The 22,507-nt window shown below is 48.4% G+C and overlaps 1 protein-coding gene across 5 annotated transcripts in view; it reads right to left on the minus strand.

Moving 5' to 3' along the window:
• Nucleotides 1–1,138: 1,138 nt before the first annotated feature.
• Nucleotides 1,139–22,507, minus strand: part of AP2B1 (adaptor related protein complex 2 subunit beta 1) — a 98,034-nt gene continuing 76,665 nt past the window's right edge. For all 5 annotated transcript variants that reach the window (XM_074974453.1, XM_074974456.1, XM_074974455.1 and 2 more), the window contains 4 exons: nt 17,422–17,506; nt 16,547–16,633; nt 4,846–5,000; nt 1,139–3,327 (listed from right to left, as the gene is read on the minus strand). In XM_074974453.1, the coding sequence (XP_074830554.1) occupies nt 3,253–3,327; nt 4,846–5,000; nt 16,547–16,633; nt 17,422–17,506 (402 nt within the window). In that variant the 3' untranslated portion in view covers nt 1,139–3,252. The remainder of the gene's footprint in view (nt 3,328–4,845; nt 5,001–16,546; nt 16,634–17,421; nt 17,507–22,507) is intronic.

Below are 22,507 nucleotides of genomic sequence, written 5' to 3' on the forward strand. Positions count from 1 at the left end.
CGGGTGTTACGGAACATTAGCAGCCAGGGAACAGAGTAGGGTTTTATTTTGGGCAGCAGGGGAAATAATCACAAATAAATCTCTAGTCACACGGCACCTTGTCTGCTTCTGACCAGCTTGGGGCAGTCTGAGCACGTTCAAGGTCAAAGATGGACAGAAATGGGGGTCTCTGGTCCACGGGTCACCAGGCAAGGACACCAGTGCTTCTCAGTAGAGTTATCAGCTGCTCCTGCTGCATCCTCCAGCTCCAAACCAGCTGTGCCCTGCCGGCCCCCCTTCCCAAACAGAAGCACACCACAGCTGGGCGTTAGTGTAAATGACAAGTTTATTGACAAGGACAGAAGGTAAAGCTTTACCAAAAAGTGAACACATCAGAGTGGATAAGCAGTACAATGGAATGGCATCGACACTGAGCAATGCTCCTTGCCTGCCCTCCAGCTCCCCTTCCCACAGACCACGCTTCACGGCATGCATACACACACACACAGCACAGGCCCAGAAGAGACGCACAGACACCAGGGAGGGGGGAAGGAGTTCCGGGCAGGCGAGGGATTTGCTCAAGGTTTTGTTTAATTCTTTCCCGTGTTCAGGCTTTACAGGGGGTTTAACTGAGCAAGACTCGTGCCATTATTCCCAGGGATCCTCCACCGCCTCTCCCAGGTCAGTGCCCTAAGCCGGTGCAGGCGCCCTGAGCAGCAATCTCCATTAGCCAGCACCACAGCCAGGGGAATATGGGGCACTGTGCAGAGAGAACAGGGCTTTCCCCTGCTGTGCCCCCTCACACCCTGGCAGGACTCAGGCTTGCTCTGCCCCCTCCCAGGCACAAAGCTGAACTCCATGGTGGAAACTTATGAGAGGCTGGATGCTGCTTCACAGCTTGGCTCTGAGAGGAGAGAGGCGTGTGCCGGCACTTTATGAATTACTGTAATAATTATTTCCGCAGTGCTCGCAGCCCAGCTATCCTCAGGGCTTTAGACAACCAACCAACCAGCCAAGCTGGTGCACGCTGAAGTGCCCGGTTTCTACAACTCTGTCCCGCCTTCTGCCCAGCCAGGATTCATGCTGCCAAATGATCTCTGCACCGAGGACGCCGGCCAGCACATACAGCAATGGATGCAGTTGCTCCCAATCTTCACTCGCTTCCCTGGCTGAGAACTGGCTTCGAGCGGAGTCTCCCCGCCATGGAACCATGTTTCATCCTGCTCATGACCTGGCCTAACCTCGCTGGCCCCTTCCCTTCCCCCTTATTCTTCTGGTCCACTGTTACAGTCCCGTTCTGTATCCCCAGATTCACATGCCCCGAACAGGTGATCCCTGCCCAGTCTTGGGGTTCAAGAGCACAGGCTCTGAGGGTTGTTTGTGGTCACATTAAGGGCATCACTTCACTCCTGGGGGAAGTGCCGTGCCAAGCGTCAGCTGAGAGCAGTGGGGACTGCAGAAGCCGTTCTGGGGCTGGGTTGACACGTTCACTACGTAGACGGATAGAGCCAAGCCAGCTACTATCCCCGCTTTTGTTTCACCTTTCATGGCGTCTATTCCAGTGCCTTGCCTGTGACAGGGAAACTCCCTGGCTGGCAGGAAGCCCAAACAGCCGCCCTCCACCCTGGGAGCCTGCTGCGTGAGTAGGAGCTGTGGCAGAGAGGAGTAAGGGAGCCTGTGTTCCCATGCCAGTGAGTTTCAGACACTAGGAACCCAAATGACCCTCAGTCTATTGCCTTTGGCACAGAAAGCCCAGCTCTGGCGACTGGGGATGGAGGGAACGAGCCTGTGAGATCACCTCACATACAGCACCCACTGGCCCCTGCAGCAGTAGGGTCATCTGGACCTGAGGGTTTACAGGGCAGGAGATTGCACTCAAGACTCTCCCCCTTCACTAAATATTTTGGGTGTCACAAGTCACAAGTAGAGGGGGAGGTGAGCTGCGACTCCCAATCAGCTTCTCGGCAACTCTCCTTTGCACCCCTGGATAACGGGCACTTCCTCCTCAGGAACTTTTGACGGCAAGCCCTCCAGGACCCTGCGAGAAAAGGCTTTCCAAAGCCAGGGGCAACTTGCCCGGCAATGCCAGTGACCGCGGGTGTAAGGGGGACGAGGAGTGGCTTAGACTCCTCCAGAGAATTTAACCCAAAGCGCACGGCCAGATGCTGCTGTGTCCTCCAGCTTTTGCACTCACCCCTCAGCAGGAAAGCGCTCGAGGATGCTCCCATAGAGAACCATAGGCAAAGTGGCTGTGACCACCCTCTGCCGGGATTCAGATTTATCGCATGGGTCCTTCAGCCTGGACAGCATTCGGAGCTAGGCAGAACCCAACTCAGCTAGCTGAAGCTGACCCGGGGGAGGAAGGCAGACAGGCTGTCACAGGAAGACACAGGGAATGAGAGGGAAAGGGGGAAAAAAACACAATGAATGCACCCCATGCTCTGCCAAGAGCCTTACATGCTGTTTCCGTCCTCATTTTGCCATCTGCTTCCCCATTATCAAACCAGACCCTGCCAGCTCCTGCTTCCCCATGCAAGGAAGACCCAATTCCAAACCCCAGGACTGCAACTAGGCAAGATAGATGGGACACAGATTTTTTGGATGAGCATCGAGCCCCCCCAGCACAAGTACGACCCAAAGCCCCATCCAACCCAAATAGATGCACCTTGGATCCGAACTGGTGCTCTCCACACATCACTGGCTCCTCAAGGCTACTCTAGTCCTAGCTCACCTGTGTTCCCTTGGATGTTTTCACTACTCCAGATCGGGTTTTTTTTTCCTTTTTTCATCTGGTTACAATAGAAAAAAAACCCAAACGTATAAAAAATATAAAATAATAAAGTGCAGTTTGTGTTTCTATGATGCCTTTGCCTTGTTTTAATGAACAAGAGACTTGTCTTTTTCAGGTTTTAAACGAGCCATATATTACAAAATATCAACTACGCCTACCGCGGTTTAGAAAACGCTAAACATTGGCACGAGATGGAAAAGCCCACAAGAAAGAACGACAGAACAGTGGCGCTGGGGGGACACAGGAGTGGTTGAAGCAGTGGTTACAAAGTTTCCATGGACGCTAAAAATATCAAACAGTTGTTCCCTATATTATTATTAGCATGTGGATACTAATCGCTACCTTGGTTTCTCGGTGCGTTTGTCTGAAATCCTACACATGAATACAGCTGCTTCCAGTTAGAGTTCTTTGCCTGCACCGATAACAGGAGTATCCAGAGTCTCCCCTCCTCCCTCTGCAGGGTGAGACATGGACCCATGATGTTAGTTTTTCAAAATGCCGTCGTAGACCTGGTAGATGTACTGGGACACTTCAGGAGCCCGGCACTTCAGGGACAGCTAGGAGAGACGCGAAGCCGAGGTTAGAGTAAGAAGGCAGCAGATAACACACAGCCCATCTCTACTAGCCAGTCTGTTAATTCCTCAGGACCCATTTCACTGCATTGGATCCACACTCCACCCAGCCTAATGCACAGCGAGGCTGCCATGGTGCTTCACCCGTCCCACAAGGTGCCATGCACACCAATGGTGGTGCACGCAGATGCCTAACAGAGAGCCAGTCTGGCCTAGCAATTGTGCTCCTTGAGCTGGAGACTGAACCCAGGACCCTGGGGATCTCAAAGCATGAGCCTCTACTAGTTGGGCTAAAAGACCAATGTCCCCTAACTCTGCTGCAGCAGCAGACTCAAACCTCAAGGGGGGGACAAAGAGCCACACCATGTTAGCACAGGTTACCATTGTGTTTTCCAGGATACCATGGTTTTTTTTTTTTTTTTTTTTTTCCTAATTTACATACAACTTCAAGTATTTAGTCCCAGTTGCTCTCCCCAAAAGCTACTTACCACCAAAGCGCACTCCCGCTCACGTACGGAAAGCTAGCCAATTTTGTGACCGAATTGGGGAAAGGACCAACAGAAGATAAATGGGACCCCACCCTTACGAATGCTTACTCCTTAGCAGTATGATTAATAGACTTGCACCAGTGTTCAAGGGGGGACCTGTACACTCCTGGTAGTCCTATCCCCCAGAATCGGAATTCACACCACACTAAACCAAGATAGCGCCAGTGGTATTCGGCTGGCGTAGGTCAATAACCTTGAGAGGTGCTTTCCCTTAAGGGCAATGCTAACCACCAAGCTGCCAATTCCCCCAATAGCAGACCAGTTCGCAAATCAGAGCCCTGCTCGCACTACTGTATAACTAGGGAGCTTAACGCAAAGCCAAGCTCCCTTTTTGGTAGTATATTTTCAAGGATTTTAATTTTCTTTCCACACAAAGGGCCCCCCCGGGGTGTGCCTTGAGATTCTCAAACCAGGAGAGAGACTCCAGCAGCAGTGAGGAGAATCTACAACGATAAGCAGTAAGGAGGCAGGACAGCTAAAGGAAGTAACTACATGTGGTATGTGGGACAAGCAGCGCTCTTGCCTTTGAGTGGCTGCCACAGAGGCAAGGCCAAAGAAATCGCTGAAGTCCGGACAGCTGGTCTCTGCTTCAGCAGTCAGCATGGCAGAAATCTAGTCTTGTTTAGTAGAGGGGGAGGTGGAAAGGCGGGGGTTGTGGAGAATTCTGGCAATGCTTTTGTGTTGATTTCTCTTGGCTGATTCTAGTGGTAACAATCTTGGCCAATAAATGTCTGCTGCTGAGTCAGCATTAACCCAGCTCAGCGGGTCACGAACATAGCTATCATCAGTGGTTTCCCAACTCCTCCCGGCTCAGCAGGGATTTCCTTTGGTGTTGAAATTAACAGGCCCTGCCCCAAATGAGCATGCTGGGAAGAAGCAGACTCGGATTTGAGATAGCTTGGGAAAGGATGTGTGGCCTCTCCTCTCCCTCCCCCCAAGAGCCAAAGGGTCTTACTGTGTAATTCGGGTTCCCCGGCTGAATACGTAGCTCAGCCAAGATCCAGATGCCGTTGGTGAGCTTCAGAGACTGGTAGAGCATGTCCTGGCCTTCCACATTCCTCTTGGCAATGGTGTAAACATTATTGTTCTGCAGCTTACTGGAAACAGTGTCTTCAAATAGAAAAACACCTCTATTAAATCAAGGGTGCACACCAGACATACAGAGACGAAAATACAGAACTATTCCCCCAAATGTCATCTGTGTCATCCTAGACCCTAGGAGCCCTAGTCACGGACCATAGGCCCACTGTTCTAGGCAGTGAACAAACAGAACAAATGAATGCACAGATGAGGAAGAACTGGCAACTGCATGAGACAGTGAGTTTATGGGGTAAGGTGCACACTAGAAAATGAGGCAAGAGCAGATTTGATCATAAGTGCTCCATTTCCCTGGAGACCTCCCTTCGGATTTGGGTCTCCCTGCTAATTTAGCATTTGCTTCTCCTGCAGGGGTCACACTCCCACCTCCATGATCACACTACTCTAGGCAAGACGAGAGTTCAGCAAGGCCTGGGTCCCTTCTGGGACTTGCAGATTCCTAGTTCCCCAAAAAAGCCCAGAACTTGGGCGAGCTGATTTTGGACATTGTGCCATGCACTTCCGAGCCAGAGGATGCTGCCAGGTAAGAACAAACGAGATCACTGCTTAAATCTCAACTTTGGCTTCTCGGTCATTAACACAATTCTCTGAATTCAAACCCTTTTCAGTGACTTAGCGGAAGAGAGAAAACGCTTTTCCTTTCTGCCTCTCGGCAGTGGGGCCGTGATGAGGTTTTTATACAATTTGTGACTGTAGCACTAGGAAGAGACATATAATTTTACCTGCACATAAATATACGGCTGTAACCATGACACCTCTTTCTCAGGCACCTTACAGCGAAACAAGAACAGCAGCAGGGATCCAGAACACACAGCATCAAATCAATGGCCCACACTGATGGCCTGTGGAAGCCAAAACCCAACTTAAGGAGGAGCTGGCTGTAGTCTTTCTGAGGCCAGAAGGAAAAAACTCTGGGCCATAGAGGCCAAGATATGAGCAGTACCCTTGTAAGTCTCATTCCTAAAGCCACAGAACCTGCTGACCTAGGAAAGCAAGTTCAGTACACAAGAACATAAGAATGGCCATACTGGGTCAAGACCATGGTCCATTCCTGCCCAGCATCTTCTCTCCAATAGTGGCCAATACTAGAGCTTCAGGGGCAGTGTCCAGAACAGGGCAAATCTGGAGTGATCCACCCCCCTCTTCCACTCCCAGCTTTTGATAGCCAGGAGATTCTTGAGATAACCACAAATGTCTCTTGAGGTCCCAGCCACTCCTGGCTGTGGGCTACCGGGGTAATTTCCTGGCTTTCCAGGACGTTACTTACAGCGGTAAGTTCAGCTGATATTCTATCTACAAGATCACCAGGTGGTTCTTGTGTTCTAGCCAACTTCCAGTTGGCCTGAAGATGTTGGCACAAAGTGGGACTGGAACTCAAGCTACCCCAGGCTGCCAATCCTTTTGCTCCAATCACTTAGACCACATGGTCATCCTTTTGTGTATTGGCTGAAGGCGCAATTATTCATACGCTCATGAAATTCAGAAAAGGGAGGAACAAGGATGTGGCCTGTATTCTCACAATCGCCTTCCTGAGCAAAAGGGAGATAGAAGCTCCTCAAGCAATACACGCTGGGGGAGCCTTCTGATGCCCGTTTTGAAACTCAGCTCCCTCCTTTGCTCCAAAACTGTTACAAGTGTTTACTGCACAGGTGAGCTGATGGCACTTGGCTGAGTAGAGCACGGCATTTTCAACTCACCCACTAGAGAGAGCAGAAGGAAAGTTCAATACCGTCTATTTCCAACCTCACAAATTCTACAGCTCCCTTGTGCCAGTTCATCCTACAGTGGTGAGGTGCGTGCGCGTGGAAACGAATGGGCTGGGCTGTGTCGAACCCTGGTCAGTAGCTTGTACTTTCCACAGCAACCAGGAAGATGGAGAGGAAAATGCAAATTTGGCTGCATGCAGCTGGACAGACCCAGTGTGCCCTTTGGAAACAATGGCAAGTAAACCTCAAGGAAGGCAGCAGGCACTGGCCCAGAAAACCCACTACATGAAAAGGGATGGTGTGGTGGCAGGACAGTACAGCATCCACATAGGAAGCGTGTACCTGACCAGCCAGTCTCCAGGCAGCACCTTCAGTCGCCCATGTTCACAAATACTAAAATCCAGAGCGCCATACAAAGGTTTTGTTTAAAAAATGGAAGTGATTAAGTCAGCACTGGAGCAGGGGGTCAAAGAAAGAGCATCTGAGTCTCAATCCATACAACAGAGAGCAGGGAAGGGGTCTGACTTCTCACACTCATACTGCAATCTTGCCCTGGAGCAGCTGCCTTTCCTTCCTCCACTTACCCAGCAGATCAGGGCTGCAGCTGAGCTGCTGTAGAATCGATTATCCCTGAAGAGCGGAGAAGCTCTCTCCACTGCATGGGAGCTTTGAGTTCAGGCTTTACTCAGTGAAGACCAGCAGCTGGACTAACCCCGCTACCCTTGGAGGCTTTGGGACAGCGATTTGCAGAGGAGGGGCAGGGTTCATGCAGCTAACTACCCAGACAGAGTCAGGTTTGGGTTTTCCTCTCTTCCTTGGTTACTATGGAAACTAGGAGAGGCAAGTAACTAATGAATTCCTGAGCTAAAACCCCTCACTCCCCACTTCTCCTCCTACCCCGTACGAAGGGCCCACCCGGGTTAGAAAAAGATGCAGGGCAGAACAGTCCGCTCCTAAGCTCAAATGGAGCCAGAACTGGCACGGAGAGGCTCCGTTACAAGCCGTATCAGCCAACAATTGTGCTGGGCACAGACAAGCCCCAGATGGGGATCAGGATACAACCAACACATTTGTTTCTTGTGCAACCTAAGCAGATTGCCACACAGAAAAATCGGCAGAGGACCCGAAAGGCAAAGATCTACTAATGGTGGGGATGCTACCCTGGGCAGTTGCTCCTGTCTGAAAGGAACATCAGCCACATATTAGTTGCAACTTAGGGGTAGATTCGCTTCCCATGTGGAATGGAATGGGTCACGTTTAAACCCTTACATTTAGCAGCTGCTGCTCCCTGGCAGCATGCAGGTTCAAAGTGCACAAAGAGGCAGAGTACTGGCTCTATAGCTTCCGATACCTTCGCTCCAGTCACCTTAATGATGGTTGCTACCAATACATTACAGAGGGTGAGGCACATCCTTGCACAGGATTGGCATCCCGACATCCTGGATTCTGTTGGTGAAAACTAAAGCTTCTGACCCCCAGCAGGGGCACTGAATCTAATCGCAATTGGAGCCCTTAAGTCTAAACTGGGGACCTGCTGAGAAGCGTTTTTTGGCCTCTTACTAGCAGCAAGCCTTAAAGATGTTAGAGAATTGCTAATTCGGCCAAGCATGTCATTTTCAACTGTTGTTCCCCAGACAGGGAAACTGGAGCGGAGCGGTCCAAGATCACACAGGAAGACAGAGCTGGGGTTAGAACTCCCAGGTTCCTGCTTTTGCTGTCTTGGAAGCTCATCATAAGATGACTGGACACAGAAGCCATCAGGTGACTCAGCCACTTATAACAATCCAAAGACAAGTGTGCTGGGGCTTGGATTGTCATTTGAATCTTTCTGCCTCCATCTCTATTAATACAGACTTCAGGATAAATACACACTGGAGAGCGAGTGTCATTTCCAGTTTCCTTCCATCCCCAGGTAGCAGCTCCAGCCACTTCTCTGTAAGCAAGTCTAAACCAATGTCAGTTTCTCCAAGATCGGGCAGTGTCGCTAGGCAACAGTGCCAGGCAGTGCCTTGCTCAAGCAGGACAGTTAATGCCATGCGACAGCACTGCCTTTATAAACAGACATTTGCTGGGAGCTGTGAGATCAGCCTTGCTTTGAATTGTGCTGCGTGTTTATCAGTGAGAGGAACTGCAACACACAGCAAAGACTCGGTTAATGACCACACAGTACAAGCAGGTTTCAGAGCAGCAGCCGTGTTAGTCTGTATCCGCAAAAAGAACAGGAGGACTTGTGGCACCTTAGAGACTAACACATTTATTTGAGCATCAGCTTTCGTGGGCTATAAAAGTGAGCTGTAGCTCATGAAAGCTTATGCTCAAATAAATCTTAGTCTCTAAGGTGCCACAAGTCCTCCTGTTCTTTTTACAGGACAAGCAGAAGCTTGTCAAAAGACCATGCTGACTGCGTGCAGACGCCCTTCTCTGCAACTATGGGACCCGATGACAGTGCAAATCCATCCGAAGGATTCATGGTTCCTTTAGCAGCGCAGGATAAGCTGCATCCATCCTCAATATGCAACTTCAAATAGGATTTTGTGAGGGGTGGTTTTTTTTTTAAAACATGTTTGTCTTCTATACAGAAAGGGTTATTTTTTAATTAAATTTTTAGATTAAAAAGGTAATGACAGAAGGAGTTTTCCTTCTGGGGAAACCTCTCGAATACATAACAGCCACAGCCACCACCACTTCTGCCCATACTTGTTAATGACAAATTTAATGATCTTTTTTGGGAGGGAAGGAGGGAGGAGGGATGAGATGCCAGTTGCCAATTAAGGCCTCCATCCTGCAAAGACTTGCTTTACATTGCAAGCAGTTGCAATGGCTTCAATGGACCACTTGCTTGTGTAAAGTTAAGCACATGCATAAGTCTTTGCAGAATCGAGGCCTAATTTTATAAAGGGAAAATAAGATTAATATACTATGCTCAAAAATATCTGAACTGTGCATTTTGTAACACAGGGAATTCACACACACACTGAACCAGATGGCTACTCTCATCTGACTAGGTCCCGGATACAGGATCACATATATAAAGCTTTGTAACCTACTTATTGAGATGGGCCTTTTTCTGAGTTCAGAGCCCTCAATACTATTCAGCAGCGAACAGTGCAAATCAGCAAACAAAACCTAATTATTTTGTCTGCAGTCATGCAACCCTCAAACGCCTCCCTGTGCTTCTGGCGACATCTGACAGAGCCTGCGGAGCCAGTAAAGAGATGGGTTCAACCGAAGGTGCATCTGCAAATCTTGCCTGATCCCATCATGAAGAATCAGTCATTTCCAAGTGACGTCAGAAGCACAGGGCTTTGACTTCTACTGCATGATCAAGGAGAAGCTGGGGTTTAATTCTGACATGGAGGAGCCCACCTTTAAGGTTGGGGGGGAAGGGGTTTCCATGCCCATTCAGTAACTGGCCTCTCTGCTCCGAGTGCCAGCAAAAGCACCAGTTGGACATTTGGTGGGGGTGGGGAGTTGGGTCTATAATGTGGACATCTGTCTGCTGGGAAATGGACTGTGACCCACCAATCCATTAGAGAGACCACTGAGCAGGCAGATGGTAACTACCGTCCATATCAATCTGGGCTGCCACTGAAATCAGAGCATGAGGCGAAAAGTGCCCTGGGCCAGATTGTCAAGGGTATTTAGGTAGCTAGAGATCAGATGGGAGCCTAGCAAGGTGTACAAAATGCCTGTGTGAGTTAGGCACCTAACCTGCTTCTCTAGATTCTACTAGGTGTCCATCTACATCCTTAGGTGCCTAACCACTGTGGAAAATCTGGCCCCATGTCCCATGCACCGTCCAATCCCCCACATGTCCCTCATTTGTAGGGTGAGAGGTCAGGAGTCTGTGGAAGGAGAACAAAATGTCTGAAGCATTGAGTTAACCTGCCATTTTCTGTACTCTGTTCTTATTGGCGTCAGCGTCTCCTCTTTGCCATTCATAATCCCGGGGAGGACCCCACTCTTTTGGCAAGGAACCGTGTGATTCCACAAATTTAGACTGCATAGGACCAAGGAATCAGGGTTGGGGAAGAGCAAGTCCTCAGTCAACTTGTACAAGCATCGCCGACAACCGGCAAAAGGAGCTAAGACCAGTTATGGAACATGGACCTATTTGTGCTGTAAAGATCCTGCCTGCGAGCCTCCTTTAGGAGGGAGGCTGTATTTCACCCTGCATATGGAGAACTAGGCCATATGTTCAAAATTGCCCAGTGCCCAGCTCCTCCCCTTGAAGAGCAATGGAAATCTGGTTGTTTTATTTAGGTGTGCCAATGGAGTGCTGAAATCTTTTGAAAACCTGTCCCGTCTTGTTCTTTGAACAGATTTATCACACCAACTCTGGTGTCAGAATTAGCTCCACTGTATTCAAACATCTCTCAGCAGCAAAGGGCTGGAGAGGACTCGGAAAGCCACTTTAGACAAAGGAACACAATCTTCCCAGGACATTACATACAAAGCACAGAACTATGGTGACTAAGAGATCAAAAGCATTCTTTAGATTAAGCCCAAGTATTGAAGTGCAAACCAGTGAACGGTTTCATTTGTACGTCAAGGGTCGGGCGAAGAGCAGCAAACAAAAGGCATGGATTGTATGGGAAAAGAATAGAAATGTACTAAGATCTTAATAAAAACACACGCGACTGAAAATAACGGGACTGTCATTCCACCCCAGGCTTCTGGTGACACTGATAAAGAAGCAGGGCAAACAAGGTTATCAGAACTGCTCAACAGAATGACAGCGAGATTACATACAGCCAGACTGGCATTATTCTTTAATTGTATGTGTGCATGTATGCACATGGAGGTGGAATTCCCATCGTGGAAGGGTTTTAAGAACAGGCTGGCCAAACACCTGCCAGGGATGGTCTAGGTTTCCTTGGTCCTGCCTCAGCGTTGGAGGATGGACTAAATAACCTCTTGAGGTCCCTTCCACCCCTACATTTCTATGATTCTGACACACCCACAGACCATACAGCTCCTGTTTTATTTGAAGGGCTTGTCTGGACTAGGGTATAAGGTGTGTTTTTAAAACGTATTAGCTAAAATATGCAGGCAGTCAGACAAGATGATAATATATAGCCCCTTTTGGCCTTAAAAATCTATTAACATCTTTTAAACTAACATGTTTTAAGAAATTCTAGCGTGAAAAAGGAAAATTGTATTTTAACATGCGTTAGTTAGTGGAGGAGAATGTGTGTTTTCCAAAAACTTACCTAAGCTAAATACATTTATGAATTTGGTATCGCACATGCATGGCAGGAACGCTGACTGATGCTGGGAGCTATGAACCTGTTTAATAGCATACCCAGATGGCAGCTCTGACATCTCACGAGTAAGAATTTCAGTGCAGAACAGGACCCTGTATTGAAATCTTTCTACGCCTGGGGAGTTTCTAAACTTTGCCCCTCACTGCGCTCTGGAGGTCTCAGCTTTTTAAGCTCTTCTCACCCTTTAACTGGATTTTCCCTGCCTTTTCATGTGAGCAGAATCATCGGGGTACCAAAGTCTTAAATTAGCATAAAAGCCAGCACATGAGAAAATTGAGGTTGTACCTTTAATCTTAACTCTGACCCCTTGTGTGTATCCATGACAACAATCTTTAATTACCTGATCACATGGTTTCTCCGCTAAAATATCATACAACTGTTTCCCTATGGCCTCAGATACACATGCAGAACCTGAATGTATTTAAAATATAAAATGCACCCATATGTATACCTTAAATAGGAGATGAATCGATGTATTCACACTCTGGCCCAATCTGCACACGACTGTTAAGCAAGACCCACTCATTGCAATGGGACTCATGAGGGCATTGTAGTCACTTATGGGATTGGGGGCATAGGCCCAGATTTTTAAAGGTATTTAGACGTTGCTGCACTCAGCATTGCAACACCTAACTGATTTAGGAGCCTAAATAACTTTTTGAAAATGAGGCGTAGGCTCCTCAACCCGTGAGGCAGTGCAGCATCACCTAAATACCTTTAAAAATCTGAGCCTGAATGTATAAAGTCATACAAATTCAAGATTCAAGGGACAAAGTCACATCTAGCCCATCCTGGGGAGACAAGTGTAGGATTGCTTCTTCCAGTACATTTTGCCCACACAGATTCAGTACTATTTGAAATGTCTTCATTGATAGAAATGTTTGTGTTTTGATCTGCCTTTTATTTAAGGAAAAAGGATAAATAACCAGAGTTATTAGGCTAGAGGTGCTTTGAAATCTGACTGCTGCCCAGTGACAGACACACAATCCTGGATGTATAGTGGCGCACAGAGCCAAACAAGAAATTAGCAAGCTGCATCCCTGACTCAGTAAAAAAAACTGATCTCTGCTGTAAAGAGATTTATTTCTAATTTAAATGTCCCCTTACAGAAATCAGCATTCATCACTCAGCTGGATGGCAGGGCTTCTGGTATCATCTGTCTGGATTTTGTAAAATTTAAGCATTCACAAAGATGGAAGTGAAGGGTCTTCACGGCAAGGAGAAAGGATGCTAGGCAGAGCGCACTGATGAAGGGAAGACTGTTTCGATTAGCCCCCACCTCGGCTCCTCAGGAGCCTATGCACAATTGTCGGTGTGTTCGCTCCATCTGTCAAAGGTCTGCTATAGCTCTGCTACTATATTTAAATAACCGGTTTTGCTGTGATTATGGCAGATCAGCTGGGAAATGGGGGTATTTTTAGCTCACAGCTCAATTCGTGTTGTTGAACCGGAAATCAGCTAGACTGGAGAATGAACGTTGTCGTTAACAGAGTTCCTAAACCTGGAAGAGATCGCACCACCATGTGTGGGCATGTGCTATTCAGGAATTATTTAAGTGGGTCTCATGGGATTTATATCGATTTATGTTGACAAAGACGGCTTGCACAACTGTCGAAAACTAGCAGCTGTTGGAAGCAGTGATCTGTCCTGAAGAGCAGCATCGCAGCAAATTTTGAATCATAGTCAACACCCACTGAAATTCACAAGCTTTGTTCATGGCCACCGCTGCCCTGGCACAGCTGAAAGCTAGGACTAGGTCCCTTGAGTATGTCTGTCCCCGTCTATGCCAAGGGTATGAAAGTTACACAGCTACACTGTTCAGATTCCTCATAACGAACACGGGAGAGCTGAAATTTACAGTGAAAGCTTTAAACTGCTGCTGGTGTCTCTAGAGAGAAAAAGGCCACGATAACAGAGGTATACTGTTTAATCCACACACCCAGGGCAAATACACAGACTTCAGCATTGCAAGCCACTACCCTCAGAGGGAAGATTGGATGATGGCCAGAGGTAGCCTACAGTAAGGCCTTGTCTACACTAGGTTTTTAGCCATGACCACCAGTGCAAACCCTTAGTGTAGACAAGATTTACACCAGTGCCGGGTGGTTTGCACTGGTGCAGCTTCCTCCAGTTTGAAGCTGCAAGGGTACAAATCGTGTTGCACGTACATCAAGTCTGCACCAGTGTAGACACAGCCTAACACCTGTTATTCCCATGCCAGGCTCTCAACCTTCTGCACCCACTAGCTCTCAGCCTGCTTGGCTCTACGATCCCGGGGGTCAGTGCAGAAAATGGCTCCTGTAATTGCAGCAGGGACGAGGCATCAGCTCCGAAGACAAGAACAGAGGCATCAGCTGATAAAAGGATTTGAAGTCTGTTTATCAGACATGACCCATTTTGCTCCCTAAACAAGCAGAGGAGGCTGGCAGATTCTGCACGCACTGTAGCCTCCCTAGCAATGGATCACACTCAAACAGGCACCATTTCCAAAGCTCTCGCTAAAAGACTGACAAGAGCTTCCTCTCTCTGAGCCCTGGTGATGGCTGCAGATAACACTGCAATAGAGCAATGTTATTACTCACATGGAGAGTGCAACCGTGCAGAAATCTAACAGGACTGGAGTGCTCCTGCGTGCCCCTCCGCTGAGAGCTGGGCTTCATTACAATTCCAAGCAAGCCCAGGCAGAAGGTCTGGCACATGGCTGGTAAAGCAGCCAAACAGTGAATGATGCCAATTACTCTGCATCCTTTAATGACTCCCAGTAAAGGGGAACAGGTGGGTAAAGCGGAGAAAGCACTGCCGTGTATAGGCTAATCACAACCAAGGGTCAGGCAGAAACCTTGACAGTACAGTATCCTACAATTAGAGGCATTACAGCTTCCTTAGCATTGGCCAGTGGGATGGCCGCAAAAGGGACCAGATGGCCCGTTGATATATGTCAAGTAACCAGGAATTAAACTCCTTATTCCTCGCAGCAGACAGATCCACGGCAGCTGTGGTTTATAGAGGGCAGAAGAATTCGTTTCTGGAAGTCTTGTCAGAAATAAAGCCACTTGCTGAGACTGAACGTTTAGAATCTAGGCCCGAGGGGATGGGAGAAGGACTTTAAAACCCTGACAGATTCTCCACTACAAAAACGAAACCTTCCTTCTGTGCCACAGCGCCTAACAGACAGAGTGGCTAATGGAGGACGGTGGAAGGAGAAGGGTGTGATGGATTACAGGGCAGAACTTCCAATCAGGTGGAAATGTCCGCGTGCCATTTGAGAGGCTGGAATAAAGGGAGCGGCAGAGAGGCTGCCCTCGCCAGAACCCCAGGAACAGAATCAAGTCATAAGATCCAACGGCTGCTATTTGCGTCACATCGTTTGTGGTCCAAAATGGAAAAAAAATCATGGCTACAAAGGCAGGGGGTTGTTTCTGCCCGTCACTGAAGTGAGAGGAGCGTTCTCCCTGCGTGATGGCAGGCAGGAGAGAAAGAACCATGGGTTTGTGATCAAGAGGGACACACCTCTCTGTAAAACATACTAGCTTTAGTTACAAGCACTTGGATCCCATCCAGGCCTCTCAAACGGGAACAGTGCAGCTCTACTGGCCACGTACTCCCTCATCCTTCCGTGGCAAAATGGTCTTCTGTACTCGTGAGATGTTCATTGTCTAGTAGAGGCAAATAGCTGACTAAGCACTTGGCTCAAGTAGACAGGGTACAGCTGAAAGCCAGCAACGTAACGATAAACAATAGCAATATATGACTGTGGCCTTACACCGGGCTTTTCATCTGCAGATAACACCTCCTAGCTCTCCTGTAGGGCTTTTCATCAGGAGAGCTCAAAGCACTTTACAAAGGAGCTCAGTATCATTCTCATTGTGCAGATGGGGAAACTGAAGTAATCTGTCCAAAGTCATGCAGGGAACAGAACTCAGGTCTCCTGAGTGCCAGTCCAGTGCTCTAACCACTAGGCCAGGTTATACCCACTTACTTGCGGATGGGGAAAGACACAGGAGGGACAAGTGACTCATCCAAGGTGGCACAGCAAGTTAGTGGCAGATCTACATCCCACATTCCCTCACTCCTAGTCTTGTTCTCAAGCCACTCAACCACAGCTGCCCCTACAGCTAACAAGCCTTAGGGATCCCAGCCTGACAGTGAAAGACGACAACTTGGAACCAATATGAAATTTCTGTGATGTGGGTTAGGGTACAAACCACAGTAACAAGCAGGAAGGATTTGAAATCAAGCCCAAAGCTCCCTGCTCAGAGACACCATGACAAGGAAGGCAAATAAACAGGAAAGGGAGAATGTAAGAACTATAACAGAAGGAAAAAGGGAACAGGTGAAATCCTAGGGAGGGAACTGTTTCCAGAGACATTCACTAGGGAAACCTCCTTTTATGGAATTCAGCTGAAAGTTTAACCTAAACAAATCCTTGGGGCTAGAATTTGGAACTGCTCGGCCTGTACCTGCAATCCTGCTTTGTCAGTGTTGTCAATACACAATGCTAATGACCGAAAAAAACTCGACTATCATATCGTCACTCCTTTGCATTACATGAAGGCTTGCTGCGGTCCAGAACAAAATTACTTACCAGCATTCAGGTGACACTCTTTAATCTGGAACTGGAGCTCGTTTTCATTTGGAATATCCTTCCACGTGGCAAGGAAGACCTGGCGTTCTACATACAGGAAAGACAACGGTCAGTGTCCCACCCTCCTGGTTCTCTGAACTACCCACATTGCCATTCCCAAGAGTCACTGCAGAAGGACATGCTGCAGAGACAGAAGAGGCCTGCCAGGTCGCATCTAGTCCATCCCTCGGGGTATAGTTCAAGAGTTTTCCCAAAAACACGGTGGCTAGCAATTTGTCTAGCCTAGTTTTACTGAAAGCAGCAAAGTCTGGAAGACCATTTGGATCTGTTCCCAATGTCTTTGCTGCAGCAGACTTTCGCGAGTCAGGAGCAGGTGGGTTTGTTAGGAAGAGCCCACAGCTCAGAATACGAGAACCACATCATGCAGGATTTCCCTTTCCCATCAGCAAAAAGGGCCAAACGTAGAACCCAGCTATGATTCTGTTTTCCAGGCACCTTCTCCACCTCTGATGTAAAAAGCAGACTATTGAACAGGAGAAAACATGAAGAAGGGGTTAGAGCGTAAGATTTATGGGCTAAACCCTGGTCCCACTGAAGTCAATGAACAACTTCCATCAGAGCAGGATTTGGCACAGCGTACCTATGCTTGGCAGGTATAATCAGACCAGAGGAGGGATGTTCTGGAAATGCAACTGCTTTGAATAGCAACGGCAGGAGAGCAGGGACTGGCTAACTACACTGCCCTGGCATCCCAGTACAGATGGGTCTCTGCTACAGACGGACTGGCACCAAGCTGTGCTTTGTCAGGACGCTGTACTCCGCCTGCCCGCGTGGCTCTCCAAAGAGCAGAGGGACGCTGGCCAAACAGTACTCACCCATTTTGCCGTCCTCCACGAAAAGCACGTTGAGAGGAATAAGGCAGCTAAAGTAGAAGACGTCGATGCTGTTTTTCACAGCCACCTGGCAGGAAACGAAACAGGAGAATTAGGGCATTTTCTGTAGCGTGCTGGGGATGGACAGGGACACTGTCCTCGGGAGTTTGTGCGTTTCTAGGGGTGGTGATCTTTAACGGCCCTGCCTGGAGGTGAAGGCCAGCTGTGCACACTGGGGTATGTGGGGACGCTGCTGAGCCTGGAAGAATGTCTCTCAGCAGGTACAGACAAGGAGTGCCCCCAGCCTGCTCCTTCATCAATTCTCACTCCCCTCCCATGGGCTCTTCACTGTGCCAGCCGCTGTGGGCTCACAGCTAGTGGCCTCATGCTCATTTCTTATTCCGCCCTCATTTCCCATCACTCCTGCCCCCCCACACTAATCTATTCTGGCTGCATGCAGGCACTCTGTCATTTCACACCCCAGTCCGCAGATGGGCTTTTTAACCTTCTATTCATGTCCCCTCCCTCCTATTTGCAACCTAGCCCTTTCCGCACCCAACCTGTGTGTTCTACAATCTCAGCTAGCCTCCCACTAGCTAGGCTCACACTCCCCTTTCCATCTCCCTGTCCTCCTCTCCCCTCCACATAGATTCCTTGGTTTCTCTTTTCTCAGTCTAGCCACGCTCTGAATACTCCATAGCCTGAAGCCGGTCTCCTATGTCCCCTCTCCCTTTCTCCTGCATTGAATGTGATTTCTTTGTTGCAGCATGTAGGTGGAGTTTGGGCACAGGCTCCATTTGCTGGTTCATACTCGGACGGCCACTAACTCCGGACGCTCCCTTTTGCACTGCACTTGGACGTGTCTCAGCAACACCTTGCTAATGCTGTTTAGCACGTATATTGCCACGCTCGTCAGATTACCTCGGCGTGCTTCACAAGGCTGCATTTTTCAAATGGGGACTCTGAAGTCCAACGGCTAAGTGACTTGCCTGAGGTCACACAGCACGTAAGTGCCAGAATCAGGAATACAACCCAGATCCCCCGCTCTCACCTCACTACCCCCATCTACCACTTCCTCTCCTTTTAACCCTTTACACCTCCTGTGTTTCACACGCACACAGAGAAGACCAATAGTGCAGTTTACTCCAGGGTAAGGGGGACATTTAACACACTTTCGCAGCAGTGCCTGAATTCGTTGGTGTTTAGTGGCTTTACCCTGGGGAAAGCTGTAAATGTCACTATGGTGGTAGCTGACTGAGTCAACAGCTCTGCACTGGGCTTGAAGGAACAGGATCTGCTTTATAGCAACTGGGGGAGGGCAATCAATGGGTGAAAAGTTTAATCGATAACACCCCCTTAAATTCGCACAGCTGAAGAGAGGCACACGATTGCCTCTTAGCACTACCAAGAAGCTAGTCTGCATAGGACTGACTGCTTTTTGCTCACCAGAAGAGTGACCTCACTTGAGTTTTCGCCTTGATGAGGCTTATGGCAATAGTAGGGGGCAAACCAGAGGTCCCGAAAACATATTGTCATAACTGAGGTCATGAGTGTGGCTCCGGCCTTTTATTTCTCCCTCTCCCACTCTCTGCCCACACCACACAATGTCGTTGGAACAGAGTTTAGCAGATATCCGCAATTCCTTGGCATATGTGAATCCTAACCCAGGCATTGGATAGACAGTATTGACTGGAAAATGCTTACCATCTTGTTATGGGCTGTGGCTGGGATATGTAAAGACCCTTGAATGTCAACAGGAATTGAAAAGGAGGACTTGTGGCACCTTAGAGACTAACAAATTTATTGAGCATAAGCTTTCGTGAGCTACAGCTCACTTCATCACCTCACTCCCTGAAGATCCTGGGGAAACCAGATCAACCTGTGGATTAATCTGGTTCACCCACTGTGTTTGTATTTCAGTTAGGTGACCAGTCAGAGGATTCATAGCCAGTGGTGAACCAGATTAATCCACAGATTCAAAATTAAAGACCTCCGTGTTTTGTCTGCAGAATAAAATGTCCATGTATTCTGTAGGGCCTATTTAGAAATAAAGCTAATCCCAGTAGAAACCGCTGTTGATAAAGGAGAGGAGGGGGTGATGGGAAATCTGAACACACCAATCAGCTGGTTTGGAATACATGCAAGGAAATAAGGTCAGCGTTCTGAACAGCTGAAAATTCTTCTGGCGCACTTGGGAGGGTCCCCAGAAAGCAGAGAAAAGCAGGAGATTTGCATCTGACAGAACTCGTTTTTTCCATGTCTTTTGTTGTTGCAAAAGCGTGTATATTTAATTCACACAGTGAGAAAAGATCTTTTAAAAGCAGGGCTTAATTAAACCCGCTACACCTTGTAAATGACCAATAAATACAAATAGCTCCACATTATGGTCTGTTGTCATACACCGATTGCTGACATCACACGCTGGCAGGTTTGAAGGTCGAGAGGTAGATGGAAGATTATATTCAGTTCTTGCCATCACTTCAGAGAGATCTAAACAAACTAACTGGGAGACTGGAAGGAACGACTTATCCAAGCGGAACGTGAGAGATTTGGCTAAACGATCCGGGGGATGTGGGGGGGAGAAAGAGAGGTGTCTATAAATACAGGAAGAGTGTAGCCAGCCAGGAGAGAGATGGGGGTAACACTGGATATAAACTAGGGAGTAATGGGATTGAACTGAAGCTGGAAAAAGTTTGGCTAAATGTCTGGGAAAACGACAGTGAAATCTATTAAGCAGCATGTTAATCTCCTGAGGAATGGGGCCGCTCCAATGCTCGGGGCATTTTAAATTGGTCTGGACTCTGCACTAGTAAGACGTACTGTAGTGAGCAATGCTGCATGGCAGGGAGGTGGACTCTATCTTTCCTAGCTCTGATTTCTATGATTAACGGCAGTGTTTATTCTACAGCAACAGAGGTTCATTAGTTTTTGTAGCTAACTGTCGCTGCTATACAACAGCAGCAGCTTACAACAGGGGCCGGGGAAAGAGCTTCCTTTCCCTCCAGGCACAGATCTAGAGGAACACACCAAATTAATACACTGATCTTGCTTCTGCAGTTACAAGAGTGCTATAAAAAGGTATCTGTTGGCCTCCCTCTCAACTCCGCCGAAGCATGCTGAGCCCGCCGTGCTCGCTGCACTCTGCTGAGCCCGACGATTCTGATGTGGCACAGGGCACTGGAGCACTGTTTCCTCCTGACACCACACAGCAAGCAGCCCAGCGTCCTCTCTAGCAAATTGCATCACAGGGTTCACTGATGACATCACTTGCAAAACCATTCAGCATCTCTAATGAAAACCTCTACAATCAGCCTTCACAAGCAGCCTTTGCAAACTGGGAGCAGTGCTGATGTGAGAGAGGGGGTAATCCTGCTAGTGCTCAAGTTCCCAGTTGTGACACGATAAGTCCTGGTTTATTTTACAAGGTTTATTCTACATATCACCAGGCACTTCCTTCTGTATGGCAGGGCTTCAAGAGAACATCTGTTAGAGCCTGGACCCATGAAAGCCAATAAAAATCTCTCTCTCTCACCCTCCCACCCCCTTTTCCCTCGCTGAGGCTATGGGTGGCTCAAGAGACTGGAGCAGTGATGTGGAGTCTCATGAGTGCTAGGTCACTTGGCCTGAGCTTCAGCCAGCTGGTTTGGAGCCTTCTGATGGCAGTTTGCGAGAGATGAGGCTGACAGTCTCAGTACAGGGCCTAGCAGGCAAGTGTCCACAGCCCAGAAACCAGAGGGAGGCCCAGGAACAGATTGCTCTCCTCTCTGATCCCCAAGAGAGAGGCTAGCCAGAAGAGGAACACATTGGGAGTGAGGAAGGGTTTGTGCTGTACCCATTCCATGGAGCGAGAACTTTACATTTCTGGAGATGTTACCCCAGCACCTTTCCCAAGTAGGGCATTCACTCACAAACGAAACAGCTTCCCCATGCGGCTGTGCACCGCAAGAACACTGCAAACCTTTGGTCTGGGAGCAGGTCTCAAGAGTGCCTGGGGATTTCTGATCTCTGGTTCCCACTCTAGATGCATCTGATGCACTCCTGTGTCTGTTGTGCAAACCCTGCAAAGCTACAGGGGTTAGCCACAGCTTGCTGCAGACAGCAGGGCTATCTACAAAGGAGGGAGGTTATTAAAAACAAGGCTCTGCGGGCCAGAGACCACAGCCCACGTACCTGTCATTGCTCCCGTACTGCTGTCCATGCTCAGCAGGGCAGCGTCTGACACACATCGTCACACACACTATTACAAGCTCTTCCAAGAAAACTTGGAGGCTATTCTTGGCCAGGAGAATTCTTTCTTCTGTTCCGAAAGGTTCTCTTAACTCCTCTTTTATCTAAGTTTTCCTGACAGGTATGATGCTTTTACAAGCAAGGATGACTGTGGGCTAGTCGCTGCTGACAGGAAGTTCCCCAAACGACCTTAAAAAATTCTTCACAACCTGCTCCATTCAGCTGCCTCCCTGTAGCCTTGTATAACAGCACTTTGCTTGACACACTCAGAAGGAATTTCCATTCGTCTTCAATAACCCCCCTCATCCAGACAAACGTTCCACAGGAGCTTGTGGATCCAAATAGGGCTCATCCTTCACAGACGTTTGCCTGCCTGCACTGTGTAATTAAGAATGTACCAGCGCTTTCAGCCTCAACCTCTTCTGAGAGGGAGACTGCCTGGTACACCCTGGTTCAAGCTGGCTTTCCATTTGCAACCTGGTTTGAAGGGGGGGGGGGGAACCCTCTCTTCTCTTTATAGTCTCTTGTTTGGCAGAATTCAAAGTCTTTTGCAAAAACAAAGGGGACAGGTTTCATTTGTTCAGACAGACTTTTCTGTGATGCTCTAACACTGAAAAGGTCTCACCTGGGCAAAACCTGCGCCAGGCACCCAACTGCTCAGAGCTTGTTCAGTTGCGCCCCTTTGGCGCCTCGAGCCATCGCCTGAGAGAGCATCCGCTGTAGAAACAAACTGTTGGGATTCATGTTCGCTTGCTTTGCTGTGTCTGAACTCTTTCGCTGCAGGAGGACATCAGAACGCTGACGGCTGGCAGCTGCTGTTCTAGGGTGTGTAACACTAATTTCTTAGACATCGTGGGTGTGC

This window comes from Natator depressus, chromosome 17 (assembly GCF_965152275.1).
Source record: "Natator depressus isolate rNatDep1 chromosome 17, rNatDep2.hap1, whole genome shotgun sequence".
Taxonomy (NCBI): domain Eukaryota; kingdom Metazoa; phylum Chordata; order Testudines; family Cheloniidae; genus Natator; species Natator depressus.